Below are 19927 nucleotides of genomic sequence, written 5' to 3'. Positions count from 1 at the left end.
AATTCAAAAGGCTGCTTCATTCTAAGCATGGAGGTGAAATGTCACAGGCTGTTCTCTGCAGCCAGTGCTTTGTCCTGAGTGTCAGAAATATTCACTGTTATCATAGACACCCCTACAATTAATAGCTGAACAACAGCCCCCACTGCCTAGGACCAGGGCTCTTCCCATAAGTCCTGCAGAGCTGGACCTTAAACAAAGGTGTGCTTGTGTCCACAGTGTAGTGCAAGTCACTGCAGTTGAAAGATGAAGAGATGGGGGAATAAGGGACATACCTCAGGCCCTATCCCTGCCCACAATGTGAACAGGAAATTCCTGCTGCTATGCTGGCAGGAGCTGAGCTGTCTTATTGGAGCAATACAAAGAAAGTGAGAAAGAGACAGAGAACAACTGACAAGGACGCCAAGAGGGAAGAATACTCTGCTTTCTTCCTGATCAGGCATGCTGACACAGGCTGTACCTGCAGCCAGTCCCCACAGTGTGTGAACAGCAGGAAGGGGCAGTAGTGCTGCTGGGACCTGGACAAGGCTGGGAGTTCAGATATGTACAGTGTGTATGCACAGTGATGCAGATGCAAACAGCATGGGCTGTGTTTTGCTTTCATCACTGTCCAGGAGCATTCTTGAGGTAACACTATTTCCCTGCACACCTAGAAACTTGAGAGACATGAGGATCCTGCTGCCCTGCTCCCCTGGTGGCCCACAGTCCCAGGATGGACTGCACCATATCTATGCCCCAGGAATAGGTGGGGACTGAAAATGGTGCTCTAACAACTGTTTTCTCATGCTGACAGGCACTCCAAAATTGCAGCTGCACAGCAATATGAGACTGCTGAGCACAACCAGGTAACTCAACATTTGGAGGGTTCTGGAAGAGGGTTTTAAGAACACAACTTCAGTCATGTCCTCAGGATGATCTTCACTTACCTTCAGTTTTATTTGTTATGAATTTTGGTTCCAAATCTGCACAGGGGTAATCAATTTCTTCCCTTCATCTGGGAACAGGGAAGACGTGAATCACAAGCCAGCAAATGTGGTCTTTCTAAACAGAGATTTTTGTTCTAGTTAAACTTTGCAGCATCTTCAATGAGATGTTCTTGAACTTGCATTTTCCAGGCATTTAAAGGCACCATGAATTAAAATATAATTGAAAAATGGGCCTGTTTCTTAGAAATGAAGTGTAACCAATAGCCCCTGTCTGCTGACTTAATAGAGAAGCTTAACGTTATTATAACCATTTTAATAACAAGGCCAGCTAGCCATTAGCAAGAGGAGTTCATTCATTGCAGCTCTCTGACACTTTCCAGCTTGCATTTTCATGGTAAATGAATGTTGCTTGTGCTCATTTTCTACTCAGACAATTCCCAGTAGCAGGATAAACATATGGGTGAAATCCTACTTTTCTCTACATCTAAGTAAGAGCTGTTAGCAAGATGATGATAGAAATAATTCGAACCTATGATGGAGGAAAATCTAAAGAGGAGAAGCTGAAGCTCAGCCTAGACAGAGGACTAAAGCAAAGGACAATGAAGTCCTGGCATGCTAAGGTTTCTGTGCATTACAGTTGCTGAAATAATGCTGAATGTTTGATGGGCATGCTTGTGCATTAAAGTACAAAAACAGGTTTAGAAAAAAAAAACCCATCTGAATCAGTTCAGTTTTCAATTTTTAACTTTGTTCAATTTAATTTTTTTAACTGTGGTTTTCTTTATCCTTTTTTTTCTTTTGGTAACAGCTATCCTAGGAAGTGCATTCAGATAACAAAATCAGACTCAGTCCAGTGGTAGCAATAGGCATTAAAAGGTTTTAGAAAATCACTGTTAAACAAAAACAAACAAGCAGATGATACTGCTGATCATTTTGTGGGGCCAGTTAACTTTTTTTCTTACAAAAGGTTTGTAAAAGGGAGATGTTTCAAAGCAGTGGCACCAGATCTGCCATGACATTTTCAAACTCCACTTATTCTCTGTGCAGCTGACATGCTGCATTCACCTTGTGGTGGCTGGCTGCACTGGCCTGGATGCAATAATTTGGTCAGTCACACACAAACCCAAGAATGACTCTACTGTATGAACAAGATATTCCTTACTCATTACATCCCATTTCAAAGGCTTCATTCACCCAATCAAGAAACATAACATGATGTGACACAGATGAACTGACATAAAACAAATTAACCCATTACATAAAACACGGGTAACCCAAACGGTCAATGAAATAATGAATGGATAATTAATGATTAATTCCTATTAAAAAAAAAAGGGGGGGGGGGAAGCTTTATTTTAGTCCCAAGGAATTTCTGACCAGTGTGTTTGCACAAATATGAACTAAAGTAGTAACAAGAAGAGAAGAAAGGAACTAATGCATTTGCATCAAGCCAATGAAGCTACCATGCCAGAAACCCTTGTGGTATTCAACCAAGCCTGTCCTAAAGTTGGCAAACAGAAGTAAAACAAAACACACGTTTAGGGATAGTTTTGTTCCTAGATGTTGTGGGATCACATTGGGCTGGTTCAGTTAATATAAAAAGCCTTGCCAGTCTCTTGATAGATCACTTCTTCCCTCAAAACACATTTATCAGCACCTCAAGTTTCGTCCTTCAAGTGCATGTACTGGTAGAGACCCTGTGTAGAGAATAGGGTCTGGTCCAGGGTATGGCACAGTGGACTACCCCTATTTGAGGCAATCCTACCTGGTGACAGAGAACACTCATGATTCTGTGCAGCTTTTCTTAGCTAGTGTCTGGATGCAATGGCACAAAACACCAGGTGTGTTCAAAACCTTGGAACAATCTTCTCTCTCAAGAAAATCTTTGGTCAGCTTTGCCCCTAGAGCAACATCACAGAACAGCATGTTGACTCTTAAAACAAAGCAGATTAATAATAGTAAATCCATATAAACTAAGAGTTAATCAAACTCCTGAGGTTCATGAGCAATTCCATGGAAAATAAAGATTCTTCTGAAAGAGTATTTCCACCTGCAGACTGCGTTTACCAAGCTATGGCTATTCATGCTAGTGAACAACTCTGGTCTCTTCTCAACACTTCCATGCATGGAAGAAAGGTTAATAAAATTCCCTTTTTCCTGACAGAGTTCTCCAAATTTTAAATTATACAGAGAGACACACACTGTTTCATTGATATTTCTATTTATTTTCTTTTTAGCAGAAGTTGTATCATTGCATGGCCATTTATCGGTCTTGAAACAGTTGTTCTAAGACTGTTCCAAAGTCCAGCCACAGGAAAAAAAAAGTTTGTGTGAGAGGATGTGTATTTGGAAGGACATCTGACAGCTTGTGAGTTATCTAGGCTTAAGAAGTTGACAATTGGGTTCTAATATCTGAAATAAATATTGCTGGTTTAATTACCAAATAGACTATTGGAAATTTTCTGGGAGCTGATGGGGTACTTTCTTTGGACACTATTCCTCCTGCTTTCCTTGCCGTTCTTTCTTTATACTTGCCTGATACTGCACCCATGATGTTATTGGTATCCATTTATTAGAAAACAGGAAAAATCACTTTTCATAAAAGCTTTTTCATTCTGCATAAGGTAGAGTGCAAAATGACTGCTTTTTGGCTGAGGAAAAGAAGAAAAAATTCTCTATTGTCACAAATCACTGTCTGCTTTTTATGATACTATATCTCTCTGAGCAGCTGCAGTCTAGTGTAGGGATTGCCCTTCTTCAGAAATACGTGTCCTTAAACAGCTGGAGATGAGCACATTCAGAGCCTTACTGAGAACACACCATCGCATTTCCATTGGTAATGAGCGAAACATCTACAGTACTTTCCATCTGAAATGAGCTTTACTGTAAGCTAAAGATACCAGCAACCAAGAAAAAATACCATGTCGGGTGGGCAGCAATCTCCTGAAAGCATGGTGGCTCTTGCCCTTACACATTAGTAATAAAATTCAACCCTGTGATACTCCAGTAAACACAGATGCTTACCTACAAGGGACCTTTTTCTCATTCTTAGAGTTACAACAGTGGTGATTTTGAAACAAAGAAAGGTGCAAGACTATAAACAGCAGGGGTACTACTTGATAAGATGTAAGAACTACACAGTTGCAGATACCTCTATGTTTACTTTTTTCCCTCTTCCATGCTCAGGTTGTGGTTCCTGTGTTTACATGGTAGCTGTCAAGGACTCCATGAGACAACATGCTGTGCAGCAATACTGCATGAGCATGGGCTGCCTTTGATGTTTCTGGGAGAGCTCATGACAGAGCCTGGATCTGAACATCTCTCCAGATCAGTGGCTTTCTGAGCTGCTCCCTCAGGTCACATACAGGCTCCTGTGGGCAGCTGTGGCATTGCTCAGGCTTGCAGGGCTCCTGCTTTGGGCACAGAGAGAAGAGCCTCCCCTCAGCCACAGCTGGGCTGTCAGCATGAGTGAAGCAGGCTGAGTTTGAATTTCCAGGGATAGAAAAAGGACCTCATGTTCACCTGCCCCAACTCTACCCTTTAAGCAGGAGTAAAGAGAAAGATGGCTTAGCTGTTGTGGTGCTCTCCTTTTTCTGGGTCATTTCGGCATGAAAAGCTACTTAATTGGTTTATTTCACACTGGCTACAGCAACATAGTAGCTGCCAAAAAGCCTGCAGAGCAAAAAATGATGGTTCTTAGCTGTTCCTTGGTCTGACAACCTCCCATGTGGAAACAGGGCTGGCTGGCTGCAGTAGCAGCAACATTGCTGAGTCAAGACCCTGGAGTAATCCTTACTAAAGGGAATTCTAGCATGAGGACATCTATTCCTCTGATTTTCCATGCTGAAGCAATATAAAACCACTCTCCACTCGGTCCCTTTTGTACATGTACCTGTTGTGTTTAACTTACTGAGACAGATGAAGTGACTCTACAGTCTAATTTTGGGCTACACAGCCAGTTCTCACAAACATTACTGCCCATTTTTCATTTTGGGAGAGCTGCAGCACTAAGGCTGGGCTCTGGGTTAACTATGCTCTTGGGGCTTTTCAGGTCAGATTACATAGGAATATGCACCATTAACTTCCTTCTTCAGTAAAGTTCCCTATTGTCTCCATATGGGATCAGCCTCCAGAGAGGTGTGCAACGGGGGGAGTTGAAATTAGGTGTCTGGCTGAAGCCTGTGTTAAACTGTCCCTGTGGTGCCCCACTGCCCCAGGGTCTCCAGAGGCAGAGAGGCACCACTCAGTGGAGAGGAGGCAGGTTAATGGCACACTTTGCATTTGTGACCGTGTGAGATATGTGGGAGGTAAAAAAGCTCTGCCTGGATTTATATGAACAAGACACCCATAGAAATGCTTTAGCATTTTCAAAAAATCCTGATTAAAAAGTTGGCTTCACTTCTAGCTCCAAGCAGGCAAGCACTGCAAATAAGACATCGCCTCTCTCCTCTCTTCTATTGGGGGAATTTTGCATAAATTAAAATTAATGCATTTTTTCAACTAGGTCAGTGGAATGTAAATGTTCCGTTCCAGGGAGGATTATACATGTAACTCAGTTAGAGGATGCACAGCACAGATCAATCCTGCTGCACTTATCAAAGCTGAGCTGTTTGGAACAGAAAGCAACCAACGTTTTTCTACCAAACACTTCATTGCAGTATCTGAAGGCTCATGGGGCAAAGGATGGGCATTTGTCTCAGTCCTGGGAAATCTTAAAGTCTTTGCCTTTTGTCTAGGTGTCAAATATGTGTTCAAATGTGGTCATGAAATCTGTGTGAAAAAGTGGGACAGCAGAAACAGCTCCATCTCTGTGGTTTTAGCTCCATTGGGAACATGCCTCCCGTGTTTGCAGACCAGGCAGTGCAACGTGAGACTCAGCAGCAAGTTGAACAAAATTGAATTTGTGCTGCCCCAGGAGCTTGTCTGCTCCTGCTGTCAGGCCTGCATCTGGCTGCTGGCAACTGTGTGGTGCCCTCAGCAACTGCCTTCTTTATGTCTTAGACCCCATATTCAGTCTGGATGCAGATACTGCGCTACTGAACTAGTGCATGTAAACCTCTGATGGGACCTTCAAACAAGCAAATAAGAGTGTAATTTTCTTTCTCTCTCTCTCTCTCTCTGGCTTGGATTTTCTCCCATGCCACAAATCTGCAAACACACACACACTCAAGTGTATGGAAATGAATGACCCTGGCTTCCAGCTGTGCTGGAGAGAGGCTGCCCAGATAAGGAGGATGTTGCTGCTTTCAGAACTGGACCATGACTTTTGTTTTGATGGGCTTAGTACTGTATATTCTGGTATAAGGAAAGATGCTGTGACTGAGACCATAATAAAACAGCAACCAAAAAAATGTCTTCTCAAAAAAATAATTTTTTTAAGATGGATGACACTTTGAATTATGTTAGCTCCCCTTGGAACAATGTAATCTTCTAAATAAATCATAACTAAAACTTTCAGAGTTGCAGATGTCCTTTTATGAGGATCAAAAAAAATTGCTATCAATGCGGAATTGTCTCAAACAAACTTTTTAATAGAAGGTGGAGAGAAATGGGACTTTGGTTTTCATATGGTTCCAGTATATCCTCTCCTTGCATCTCACTGCATAATACATCCAGGATGTATTTTCCCATTCCTTCAAATGAAAATGCTCTAGAGATTGTGATTAAAGGTCTCTATAGTCCAGGGCCTGACCTCAGGTGTCAGCCCATGTGGATATTTAAGGAAATGCACAAGGACATGGGCAGTACGCAGTGGTCTGTACTGTTCTGACTTTTGATGATTGATAGTTTCAGAAGTCTCTGAGCTACAGGTTGAAGGTGGATATTTCATCTTAATAATAGTCCTATAAAACATGATTTTTGTCTAAGTCTTTTAAAAATATATTTGTGAAAGAACAAGTTGCTGTTTTGGCAACAAGTCCCATGGTTTAATGCATTATGTGGAAAATTCCTTCCTTATGGTTTAGATCTACTGTAGGATAATTCAATTTGTTACCCCTAATTCTTGCATTGGAGAAACACAAATAAACCTTGTCCTGTTTACATTCTCCATGCCATTGGTGATTTTATACACTAACACCAAGTCTTCTTTCCAAGCTGAACAGCTCTAATTTAGTCTTTCCTGAAAAATACACTGTTACAAAACTCTGACCATCCTTGCTAGCTGTTCTATATCTTTTCGAAAGTTATTAGATCAGTGCTGTAATACTACTTTCTGTTCTACTTTATTGAATTCCCTCATTCAGCAACCCCTGCTATCCAATTTGCCTTTTGACTGTTGCAGGGCAATAAGTGATGTTTTCAAAAAACCCATACCTTAATTTCAGTTATCCAAGATATTTCTTAAGTGTTGCTATCTAGAGACTGTCACTGCACATGTATAAGTAGAGTTATTTTTTCCCCAAGTGCCTTACTTTGTACTTGTCAATATTGAATTTGATCTGGCACTTCACTGTCAGTTGGTATTATAAGCTCCTTCTGCAAGTCAGCTTTAGCTTTGATTATTGTGAATAATTTTGTATCATCTGCAAACTTTGCAGTATTCACATACTCTGACATGCCACATACAGAGGTAGTGAACAGCACCAATCCCGGCATAAGCCCTTGGACACTCCTTCTGTAAATTTACCACCAGTCCATAGAAAATGTTGCTTCATTTATTCTGTCACTCATACAGCTACCTATCACATTACTCACTTTTATTGCTTGAGATGGTGGCTGGTTTAAGCTGTGCTTTGGTAGCTCAGTAATTTCATATTTGAGCTCTTTTAAGTGTGCTTAGTTGAATGGCATTTTGTCGTCATTGTTTGGCTCAGGTTGATTTATCCAAGAGAGTCTGCTTTACAGAGACTGTCTGTGATTCTCTGTGTCCACAGTTGTTCCACCTCGCCATCAAAGCTTCAGCTCTGGGAACAATGCAGGGATAATTGCTTGTTTATCAGAAATGTCAACCTCTTGCATTTTCCAGCAAAACTAATCCTTAAAAGAAGGGTCCTGTACACCTAGATTGAGCTCTTAGACTGAGGGTGATTTCTCTACCAGCTCAGGCCTGGGGACTTCTTCAGTATCCAAGAATTAGCACTCTGTTGAGTGTGGGAGTGCAGTGGAGTAGTCTTTTGTATTGTACTAAAGAAGTGGGTTAGGGAGAACTGACTGCTGCTAATCAAAGGTTCACTTCTTAGAGTCCATGTGAATAAGTCTGTGTTGACATCTGTATAGTGCACACGGTCTGTGCTCATGTGTTCCCCTGAACTGGGATCTGGAGCAACACACATAATATGCTTATACCTCTTCTTGTAACTGAGAAGGAGACTTCTAGCAGGGTAGCAAGCTGCATTTTCACCCTTCTTTTCCCACTTATTTTCAGTGCAGGCAGCTCTATAGTCTACAGGTCTTTCTCTGACAAGCAGCTGCAGAGTTCGGCTTCAGTCAGGCTGGCAAACTGGTGAGTCTCTTCTAGTTTACTTTGTGTCATCCCTCTGTGCTAGAACAAACAGCAGTCAATAAGCTGAGGATTGACAAAGCTGTTGCTTATATCACTCTCTGCTGTCCTTGAGTGCAGCTCCACAATATGCTTTCATGAAGAAAATACAAATTCTGACAAGTATTTTAAGTATAAATGCCTCCTCAGATATAAAAGTCTGATCAGATATAAAAGTCTATTACATTAAATTGCCAAGGTGCAAATCACACTGCAAGTAATAGACATTTAAGCTACTCTCAGAAACAGCTACAAATCTCATTCACCACGAGCTACTGATTATAGAATTTTGTGAGTGAAGCACTGCTTAAAAGTACCATCCACCTGGTTCCCATCCCTGGTTCCCATGATGGATCAGACCAGGATCCCCAATATCACTGTCTCTCATATGAACTCTGCTCATGCCTGGAAGCTGCATGCACAGACCTAGCTTGTGCAGCAGTGACAGACTTCCCTATGTACCAGGTTCATTGAGGGCAGAAAGAAAAAAGAAAAATAACAGACTTCATATCAGACTTGAAAAAATTAGATTTTAGACAGTGTATTCTTGTTATTTGTCATAAAAAAATTAAATACTTTTTTTTTTTGTCTTTATTAGCATTCTCTCTGCAAAAGATGGTTGAAAATATTTTAAGGCTAGTAAACATAATTCTTTTTTTGTTTTGGTAGTTTTAGTTTTTTTACTTCACCATATTGGTGTTCTAAGTCCTTTACATTCTGCAGAAACACATACCAAACCCTGCTGCCTCCCATCAACACCCACTATAGGATCCCAGTGGATGTAAACACTGTTATATCCCAGGGAAGCACAGTGCTGATCTGCTCCAAGTGCCCAGCTCTTGTATTTTTAATGGAAAACTCAGGATGGAACCTAATTTGGTACATGTAAAAATGCATGCTCATTTAAAATTTGGCTTCAGTGGTAGGAATGAGCCCAGAACATGCGGAGCAAATACTGAGCTTCAGCAGAGACTGATTCTGATCACCAATACTTTGATTAATATTGGCTTTGTGATTTGCTCAGTTTCTTCAGTGCAATGTGTTCTGCAGACCCCATTTTCCTCTGACAATCTTCCTGATGCTTTATGCAGGACTGGTCCCGAAGAACTGGACTCCAGCACCTGGAAAGTGCTCAGGCACCACGGAACTGAGGCAGCTCTGAGGCTGCCCAGGATTTTGCTCAGACGCCTTTGAACCTTTTTCACGGCAAGGGACCCGTGGACCCAAAAGCTCGTTTGTTCGCCCGCGATGGCTTCTCCTGGTGCCTTTTAGCGGCAGCGCCGTGCGGGGAGAGGAGAGGAGAGAGCACCTCCCGTGTGGGGAGAGGAGAGAAAGCACCTCCCGTGTGGGGAGAAGAGAGCGAGCACCTCTCGTGTGGGGAGAGGAGAGAAAGCACCTCCCGGCCGCACCTCCATCGCCGTGTGACAGGGGAGGAGGAGAGGGGAGGGGGTTTGTTATAAACAACAGCTAACCCCTGATGTTGGCTTTTCTAGCCGGAGTGTAGGCTGCCGCTGCCCAGGCCGAGAGCAGCAGCGGGATGGAGGCAGGCAGGGAGGCAGGGAGGGAGGGAAGGAAGGAAGGAAAGAAGGAGGAAAGGAAGGAGGGAGGGAGGCAGGGAGGGAGGGAAGAAAGAGGGAGGGAGGGAGCGAGGGAGGGAGGGAAAGAAGGAGGCCCTCGGCGCGGAGCAGCAGCGCTGGTGGCCGCGCGGCCGGGCCCAGCCGGGCTCCCGCAGCGCCCCCTCGCGGCTGTTCCCGCCGCTGCCCGGCCCCCTCGGGCTCAGCGCGGCCCCGAAAGGGCGCACGGGCGGGCGGCTGTTCCTGCGGCAAAGGCACGCGGGGACTGGCGTTATCCATAGGTGACAGCCACCTACCTGTGTCAACACAGCCTAGCAACCAAATGCATCACTCCCAGAGGCAGACCTGGCATACCCACTTAGCCTCGAGGCGCTCACTTGGACACCATCAGGGCAGTGAGGGTGGCAGGAGCTGGCACTGCAGAGAAGTGCCTGGTTCTTCAGTCTGTGTGATGATCATTACCTTTTCTCTGGCAGTTTCTTCATCTACCCAACCTGCAGTAAAGCAGGCCCTGAAAAGCTCCTCGTGCCCAGGTGGCTCATCAGGTGCAGTGTGCCTTGCCCTGCTCCACACTCCATGGGGTGATTTGCCAGTGCTGCTGGGCAGACAACTGTGTTTGGAAATACAACAAGGGAGGCAGCCAGAAGGAAATGTTAGTGATAGAAACCCAAACTGTGCCTTGCTAGATAGATTGCTGCCTGCCTGAAGCCTCATGGTCATCATGACGTGGGGGCCAGTTCGAGGCAGCACTGCCTGGGGCTGCCTGCACTGGTCCAAGTGCCAAGGGCTGCCAAGTGCAGCCCCAGTGGGGCCGTGGTACATGGCCACACCCCGTAGTAAGGGAATGCAGGTGCAGGAGTGTCAGAGGGTGTGTTTCTGACTGGACTGGACTGGACTGGACTGAAGAGCCCAGCACTGCTTTCAGTGCAGAAACACCCATGGGAAGAAGCCTTGAAAAAGAGAGTGGAGCAGGGAGCAGGGCTGTGAGCCTGGCCAAAATGTGGGCAGGAGGAACACACTACCCTTCTGGTCTGGCATGGCTCTTCTGTACCATGCAGTCAACATGCAGGCTCTTTCCCTATCCAGAGCCTATTGTGTATTTCTTATTTTGCAGCTTAACCTTCTCTTAAGGTTTTGCAGCAATGTTTCTCATCAGCAGACACACCCTATAACATTTGTCATGGAGTTCATCCTGCTCTTGAAATACTTATTTACTCCAGAATTATGTAAAGAAACCTATATTTGTCCCTGTTGCTTTTTTTCAGTGTGTACCTGCCATGTGACGAGGTAGAATTTAAACCTTCAGAAGGACCAAACCAAGGCCACGCTTTTTGAAAAAACATTATCTTATTTACCAGAAAGAGGGGCAGAGAAAGGCAGGATGGGCTTTGATCATGCCTAATTATGGAGCATAATATTGGATACAAGGATACAATATTGTCATGGGTGCTTTTTTTCCTGCCCAGAAAAACAAAATTCTCCTTAAAGAAACAGCTGTGTCCTGCCTGCAGCCTGCAGAAGAATGGCATTAGTCACGTGCAGTCCAACACGTAGCACAATTGTAAAGTTCTCTCTGTGAGACTGACAGGAGCTATTCACATTGGCCCCCTCCACCATCTGCCTGAATGGCAGGCTGTGGGGCAGCAGCAGCCCCCCCGTGCTGTCTCTGCACGGCCTCAGCACTTACTGCCTGCTCAAAGTCTGTCCCCAAGTGCAGAAAATCAGGGACTGAAAGCACAGAGAGGATGTCACTCAGGTCAAAGCAGACTGTCAAGAGGGGGGAAAAAAAAGAATGAGGAAAGAGTCAAAGCTTCATCTGCTGGAGTGCCAGGCTGCTGTTTTCCTGGGAGCAGAGGTGTTAGTTTCAACAAGAAGATGTGGAGGGTGAGGAAAGAGGACAACTGGATAGCATGAGAATGGAGAGAAATTCCGTATTCTCTTTCCCTGAGCTTAGAGGACTCAGCTCTGGGGCAGGACCAGGCTGTGTGAGTGTCAGTGCCAGGGAGAGATGCCCCTGCTGCTGTCTGCACCACCTGCATGCTGGAGTGCAGGAAGGGATGCCGAGGCCTTTGGCTGCACCCCTATGTACACACTGTCAGACATGAACAGTTAAATGAACCTGCAGGTCCTGGAATGGACAAGCTTCCATCCCAGGCTGGGGCCAGGCTCTAAGCCAGTTTGGGATCCTGAGTGCCATCAGTACCATACCACTTTTCTCCTCCATCCCTCTCCCCTCCACACACTTTGAAGGTCACACTAGATAGAGGGAGATTCATTTTTATCCTATGACCTGATTTCCCTTCTCATTTACAGACAGTGACATTTTTCCTCATGACAGAAATTCCTGCTATCAGTTCCTGAGGTGCATGGCTCAGAATTACTGCAATCCTTTCCTCTCCCATTGCATCACCTTTAAGGTCGCCCAGGTCTTGCAGTATAAGGTTAAATAACATCTTCCATTTTTATGCCATCAGTGCATCATTAATGTTTTTCCACTTCAGTCACTGTCAATGTGCAATCTAAAATCAGGATCCCCAAGGAAGAGCTTTAGTGGTCTTCCTCCATCCCAATACTACTCCTCTCCAGGCCAGTACTTCTGGTTTCACCATGAATCATCACCACCTCCCCTCAGGTTCTTGGCTCTCCTTCTCAAGTGTGAAGAAAAGCAGAGGCTTAGGAGGCAGCAGGTGAGTGAAGACAGATCATGCAACTGAATTATCTTTGCTTTTAACTGCCCATAGTAGATTGGACAAAGAAAATTAACAATTCACATGTGGCCCATCTGAGATGTTCCAGCTAATTGTCTAACATTTCAAAACAGTTGGAGCCCCATTTTCTCTTTGCTTCAGAGTCCTAATCCATTAGGCTCAACAAGGAGTGTCACCCAAATGGGGAAAAATAGTTTAAAAAATTATAAAACAATGAAAAATTATTTTTCACCTCTCCTCCTCTGTATCATCTCTGTACTGCTCAGTTATTCACTGAGCTGCCTTTTGCTTTACCAGCATGATTTAGGTGTTCCTCTATTTGAAATGCTTGTGGGACTTATGGGGGAGGGACTCCTATCCAGGCAATGGTGTGCATTTTGGTTAGCGGGTGTGCTCACGTGGCCTGGGATAAACTAATGCTGGAATACCTTTGCTGAATGGGCCCCTAAGCCTGGAAATAAACTCTGTCAGATTTTGGTGTAGAAGTGATTAAAAGTTGATATCACTTACAATTAGTGACACTTAAAAAAATGGCAGGTATTTTTGTGCAAGAAAACATTCTTTTCTTTCTTCTTCATTTAGTCTCAAAGGAAATACTTCATTTTAGGAGAGGCCCGGCTGCAATTTTCAAATGAATGGATTTATTCTTGTGCTTTACTTAAAAAAGGAGTTAGAAAACTTTACATACCAAAAATTCCCAAGAAGACAGCTGTCAGGAGGTGACATGTCGGATATGAAGTAGCTCTCCAGCTGGTCCCTGTCTGCATGCTGGGAAGGCATGTGGAGACATTTTTTCAATTGCTGTACTAGTTTGACATGTTCACAGTGGAAAATGATGTATCATTCTTGAGCCTTTGCTTGGTGGACACTTCAAAGTGCATTGGATCCTCATAGAGGAGTGCCCTATTGTTAATTGTTCCTTTCACATGTACATTGGGATGAACATGGCGAGAGCAGCGAGGAACAAAAGGGCTCCGGTGGCCTCTTAGAGAAAACCCCGTGCAGCTCAACCTGAGTCTGACCTTGAAAGGGTGGGTTGCTCTGGTTTTTAAATCCTGCTTGCCGGTTCATTCCCCTCTGGCACCCCACTGTTACCAGCTGCAGGGGAATGGGATGGCAGAGCAGCAAGCGGAGCAGGGTGTGGGGACATCCCTCACCCCTGCCATGTGGTGCCCAAGGAGCCACATCCTGAATGAGCATCCTTCTGAGAGAAGATGGGCATGGCCGTAGTGTAGGAGCTTTGAAATGGCTTCTGCAGTGAGTGTATTGGAGGTGTGCTTGTTGTTATCCCCCAATAAGCAGGCGAATCACATCCACCCTCCTCAATCCAACCAACCCTCAGGCCCAGAGCACAGCCCATGGTTCTGGAGCTCCCATGACTGGATATAGATCTCATGATACATGGCACGAGTTTCCCAGGCCTCTGATGACATAGTTCATTAACACCCTGAGATACTCTTTGACTCCCCAGGCACCTATTACATATCTCTCTATCTCTCCCTTTTTCCGCCTTGGGAAATCAACTACCTCTAGTGGGAGACTTCACCATGAAATGTGGTATCCCATGCTGGGTTTGAAAGCTCAAGCACAAGAGGTAGTTCATTCTTGCAAAGAGAGACGTGACCTTTTGGTGTACACCTCTTTCAATGAGCTAGACAAAACCTCTCCCCGTAGCCTCAGCTGCACAGAAGTGTCTGTGCAGGCCACACAGACACTAGGAGGAGAGAGACACACCTGCAACTAGCAAAGCAGCCACCATGTTACTGCCCACCTTGGTGCCAACAGCTCTGCAGCACATACTGTTGCAGGATGTCCTGATCCCAGGGTCTCCCTAGACCAGAAACACCTCAGCCTGGGCACCACCACATGTAGCTCAGGCCAGACTGAGAAAAGGTGTGAATAAGGATGAGTGCAGCAATGCAGGGTTCATGAAGAGTCATCCCTGAGGCCTTTGCCCAGACTTTCATATAATGGCACAGTCTGGATCTTGGCTTCCTCTGATGAAAACCGGATAAATAGAAATAAAGTAAAATAACAGTCACTGAAATACTTAAAACATGTGTCTGGTTTTATCCCTCAGTGCTCAGGCCTCTGATGCCTCATGTCAGTAAAGTAGATTTTAATTCCAAAATGTCTTGGACTTCAGTCCCTGCTTTCCTCAGCACACATCTGTGTTTGGTTCAGAGCTGGCAGTATCTCCCTGATGATGGGTGCACAGGTCCTGTGCCCCTATCCAGTCTTCCCATCCCCCAGGGTTCTGGGGACTGGAGAGCAGGGGCAAAGCTTCTTCAGCTGTGGGAGGCAGTGGGTGCTGGCTGGCATACAGGCTGCTGCCAGCTCTGTATCATCAGTGCACACCAAGGGCAAGCTCTTCTGCTGTGCTTTTCCTCCAGCTCTAGGTTTCACTGTGCTTTTAAGTAATTGTCACCCCTTAGGGACAAGCCTCCGAGAAGGCAGAGGGCTCGCATAACTCTGGATCAGTAAAGGAAGCAGCTCAATTAGCATTTCACACGCCTTTTCTTCCCTCTCTTCTTACCTTCCCTGCAGCGGGCATGCTTTCCCCTTAAAGGATTGTCCTGTTTCTGCTCCTTGCCAGCGTTGGCAGGGTGACAGTAGTCGAGTGTGCAAACTTGTGCTATTGTCCCCAGGCCAGGGGGAGTCATGGAGACCCACTAATATGACACAGGAAAATGTTTGCTGATGGCAATTCTATGGGCTTTGTCTAACTCTTTCTCCATCATGACGACTCGATTTAAGTCTCTAACTGTTTGACTACAGATGCAAGAGTACTATCCAACTCCATCCTTTTGTTCGGGTAGTTTGAATGGGTAATTCAGCTTTTGTGTAACTCAATTGAGGGGGCAAACATAAAGACAAGATTCTTGAGCGCTCAAGCTCCCTTTCCATGGATATCTGCACATCTCTTTAGAGATTTGTTCCTTTCCTACCTTTTTCTGACATCATCCTCCCCTAAAAAAAAAAAAAAAAAAAAAAAAAAAAAAAAAAAAGCTTAGATGGGGAACGGTTAAAAGTAGGCTACTCCAGTCCCCCGTATTATATTGTCCTGTGCCAATGAAGCATGTTTAGTATCAGGCCCCAGACAGCTTTGGAGAATGCAGAGAAAGGGTTGTCTAAACTTTCCTAACTGATCTTCAGCATTTTTGCTTTGGATTGTGTAATTTTTAAATGAAAGGTTTCCATCGGGGTGAAGAGGATGGGGAGAATGGTAGAAATCATGGGGAAATGATTGTATTTATTAGCTGTCTTTCTGCGGCTGTCCCCATGGAGACAATTTGTGATGGCAAAGAATGCAAGGAGGGGAGGCTGATGCCTGATTGGGATGCTTTGTATTTGGCAAAGTGGCTTCTGATTGGCCTGGGAGAGCCCCGAACTCGCTGGAGTCGATATTCATTCAGCTTGCTCAAGTGCTTGCTAAACTACATCCAAACACTGGCGGGTCCGGGCTCCTCCGCCGAGGTTGGCGGTGTGTAACCTGCCTAACGAGATTAGCGGGGAAGGGGCTCTCCCTCTCTCTCTCTCCCCCTCTCTCTCTCCCCTCTACAGCGACGCAGCCGCCAGCTCCGGTGAGAAAAGCTGCCGCACGCCGGGTGAGTGTCCGTGCTCGCTCGCAGGGCGGCCAGCCCGGCTTCTGTCCACCCCAGCGCTCCCTAACAAGATTAGGCGCTGAGCCGGCTCACTGGTGAGGCGGTGCCCGTGCCGGTGTGTGCGGGGCAGCAGTGCGGGCGGTGGGTGCGGGCACGCGTCCGCTCCGCTTTCCCTGCGTGGAAGAGAGCTGACCCACAACTCCTCTGCCCGGCTGAGCAGTTTGACATGTCCCCCCACCCTCCCTCCATTTGGTTAGTGCTGTTCGAACCAAAGCTTCTTGCTCAAAAGTCTGCCTGTCACGTTTCGCAGGTTTGCCAAGGTTTGTCTGAAGAGGGATTATAAACTTTTCATGGGAAACTCCGCGCGGTGCATTCAGTGAGATGGCATCGGACAGCGAGGTAAAAACTCTGCTGAACTTCGTCAACCTGGCTTCGAGCGACATCAAAGCGGCTCTGGATAAATCGGCTCCTTGTCGCCGGTCAGTTGACCACAGAAAGTATCTGCAGAAGCAGCTGAAGCGGTTTTCTCAGAAGTACTCGCGGATGCCGCGGTGCCACCCCAGCAAAGGGCCCGAGGGCGGCGGGCGCCGGGGCGCAGAGGAGCGGGCCCGCGGCCTCCAGCCCGAGGCACCGGAGCCCGGCCCCCACGGCGGGGCCGCCGCCGACAAGGGGCTGCAGGCGGCCGAGGCCGAGGAGAGCCTCACCGGGGAAGGGGGTTTGCAGGAACAAAAACCCGAGGCTGCTCGACCGGACCAGGTGCCCATGAGGAAGCGACAGCTCCCCGCGTCCTTCTGGGAAGAGCCACGGCCGGCCCAGAGCCTGACGGGCAGAGCCTTTCCCGCCAGCCCCGAGGGGCTCCAGGCCCACAGAGACCCTCCTCCCTATGAGGGGAAGAAAAGCAAAAGGAGCCCAGACGCTGCTGGCCCGGAGAGCCCCCCTGACAGTGCGCCACACTCCGGGGAGAAGGAGCCCGCCGGGGCCCTGTCGGGCCGAGTGGGTGCCTGGACCTGCTGCCCCTTCTCCTGCCCCGGGCCCGGCGTGTTCCAGCCCCCGGGCGCGCTGCCCCCCTCGCCCTTCCCGGCGCTGGGGCTGTGGAGGAAGAGCGTGGCCGCGCTGCCGGCGGAGGTGCCGCCCTTCTGCAAGGAGGCCGACGGCCCGGGGCAGAAACTCTACAGGCCCATGGTCCTGAAACCCATCCCCACCAAGCCCGCCATCCCCCCACCCATCTTCAATGTTTTTGGCTATCTTTAGCGGGGCGGGTGTGGGAGTCATGCCGAACACGACAGCTCCTGAGGGGGTTTGAAAGGCTCGGCCATCCCTGGGGCGTGAGCTGCGGGCAGCGCGGAGCGGCGGGCCCGGGAGGCCGGCACTCACACCTCGGCCTCCTGGGCGGGAGGGCTGGAGGGAATTGGTAACTGCTGGGAAGGTACCGGGGCTGCGCTCTGCTCTCCGTGCACGGCGGTAACTCGGGAATAAACCTCGCGAAGCATGAGGCGCACCAGGTCTCCTTCATGGCTGGGCATTGTCCGAGCCGCGGCGAGCGGGGCTGCGGGCCGTTCACCGCTGCACTTGTAACGCCTAGGGGACCTCCTCCACCTGGGAACATCTTCCTGGGCCCTGCCCTGCGGCAGCAGAAGTGAAATGGAATTAATTAAATGCATTCAAAGAGTTTTTGTACTTTAAAGTAATTCCAGAGAAGTCAAGATATTCAGGTCGTTTCGTTTTGCATGCAAGAGACTGGAAGGACGGTATTTGATATAGAAACCACTTGTGATTGATTTAAGCTCTTGTTGTATGTAAATACTGAGAGAATTAAAGAAAAAAAATAAGGGAAGAAAGAAGGTAATTTTATTTTGGTGATTCTGCAAATGCAGTCTGTTTAGTTCTGCCCCAGTGGGTAGACATGGGTTTGAGTTACAACTGATGGGAAGATGTGAGGACTGGAATCTCTGCCTATTCAGATTGATATAAATCACAAGTAATTCTTCTGGGGCTGGAATATTAGCTAGTGCTAAGATGGCGCAAATGGAAGTGGGGTGAATTTCCACATCAGGAATTGCCCTGCATCAACGGAATAAATGAGGAATTGTATTAGTTTAATACAAAACCATTACGTGCGATGGAAGGAAAAAAAAAAGGAAATAATAGACTGCCTTGATTTCTGGTTGAGAGACATCTTTTATTTTGCCTCACTTTCAAATGTTATCACAAGACCTGACTGTAAATGTTTTGCCTAGTATTTTCCTATTTTTTTTTAAACAAATTTGCATTGGAGAATTTATTAGGAAGTGTTTTTAAGTTAGGTTTCTCTAAACCCATGGAGAAAGTACTAAGACACAGAACATGAGATATGAGAGGTTTAATACTGCAGGCTTATGTATCTATTTAGTTATACTGGAATAAATCACTGAAGTCAAGAGAAATATATTTTGGGAGGACAGAGGGCCAAGGAATAGACACCCGTGACCTCCCAGGGTCTGAACCTGCTGTTGCTGAAGCTAATGGGAACTTTCCCCAGGACTCAATAAAAAGTGGTCTTGATTGGTTTGGTCTCTGACTAGCATAGCTTTCTAGGACTCCTGATACCTCTACAAGTGGAAAACCAGAAAACACTTCATTCGAGTGCATTGCAGTAACTTTAAAAAAAATAATAATCTGAAGCAATTGTAGTGTATAGTTTTGTGTCTTCTTATGGCCTTGGTATTACATAACCAGGTTGCAACTTTTATTAGGATATGAACTACCACTGGGATTACTTCAGTTGGTTAGAGCCTGGTGCTAATAATGCCAAGGTTGTGGGTTTGTTCCCTTATGGGCCATTCACTTAAGGGTTGGATTTGATGATCCTTGTGGTTCCCAACTTAAAATATTCTGTGATTCTACTCCCAGGCTAAAAGTGGTTTACTCTTTCCCCAAGCCTCACATATCCTGCCAATGTTGACATTGGAAACAACGTCTGTAATGTGTCTGTAGTGCAGACGAACAGTAGAAATAGAGATGGCTTTCATTGCTTTCTCCCTGCTATGGCACTGGGTATGTATCAAGCCAGTATAGACTATACCTGTAGGAGAGAGAGCAGGAAATGTCTTTGGTAGCACATACCTGTAGCTACATGCAAAGCATGAAGTGCTAAAGACCTAATCTAGGGGTTAAAGGTGTCAGGTTAGCTCTTGATCCAGAAGTGAAGATAGGAACATTCTTAGATGCATTTCCCTTTTTTGGAAAAATCCATGAGGAAACTCTGTCCCTCTCCAGAAGGAGAGAAACAGAAACCAGAGCCATTGAAGTTAAAGGTAGGAGAGCAAGGGCTTTTAAGTTACAGACCTGTGGGAAGGGAGTTTTTTTACATGAAAATGGGGGGCTTTTCTCACATCAATAGCTCTGTGTCATGTAATCCAGATGCAGCCAGATGCTGAAACCGAGTTCAGTGCTATCAGTGCAGAGCAGCCTCCTATGTGTTGGTCTGGATTTCCATCTGGGTGGCCAGACCAGGTCATGGAATGAACTACTGGTATTGCAGTAGTTCTGTGCTCAAGTGTTCTGTCTTGAGTTCATTAGGGAAATTTCAAAGTGCTGTGGATCACCCCAGAATAAGGATTTCTATAAAAATTAAAATACTTGGCAAAGTGGATACCCT

General features: G+C 46.1%; 1 protein-coding gene across 1 annotated transcript; it reads left to right on the top strand.

The window, feature by feature from the left end:
* Nucleotides 1-16671: 16671 nt before the first annotated feature.
* FAM181A (family with sequence similarity 181 member A) lies at nt 16672-17541 on the top strand (the record flags this gene model as incomplete). Its single annotated transcript, XM_083863830.1, has 1 exon — nt 16672-17541. One exon carries the CDS (start codon nt 16672-16674, stop codon nt 17539-17541), a length of 870 nt encoding a protein of 289 aa, XP_083719956.1.
* Nucleotides 17542-19927: the final 2386 nt, after the last annotated feature.

The sequence above is a fragment of the Zosterops lateralis genome (genome assembly GCF_965231275.1).
Source record: "Zosterops lateralis genome assembly, chromosome: 6".
In the NCBI taxonomy this organism is placed as follows: Eukaryota; Metazoa; Chordata; class Aves; order Passeriformes; family Zosteropidae; genus Zosterops; species Zosterops lateralis.
The sequence above is the reverse complement of the archived record's forward strand: the minus strand, read 5'-3'. Positions and strand labels throughout refer to the sequence as shown.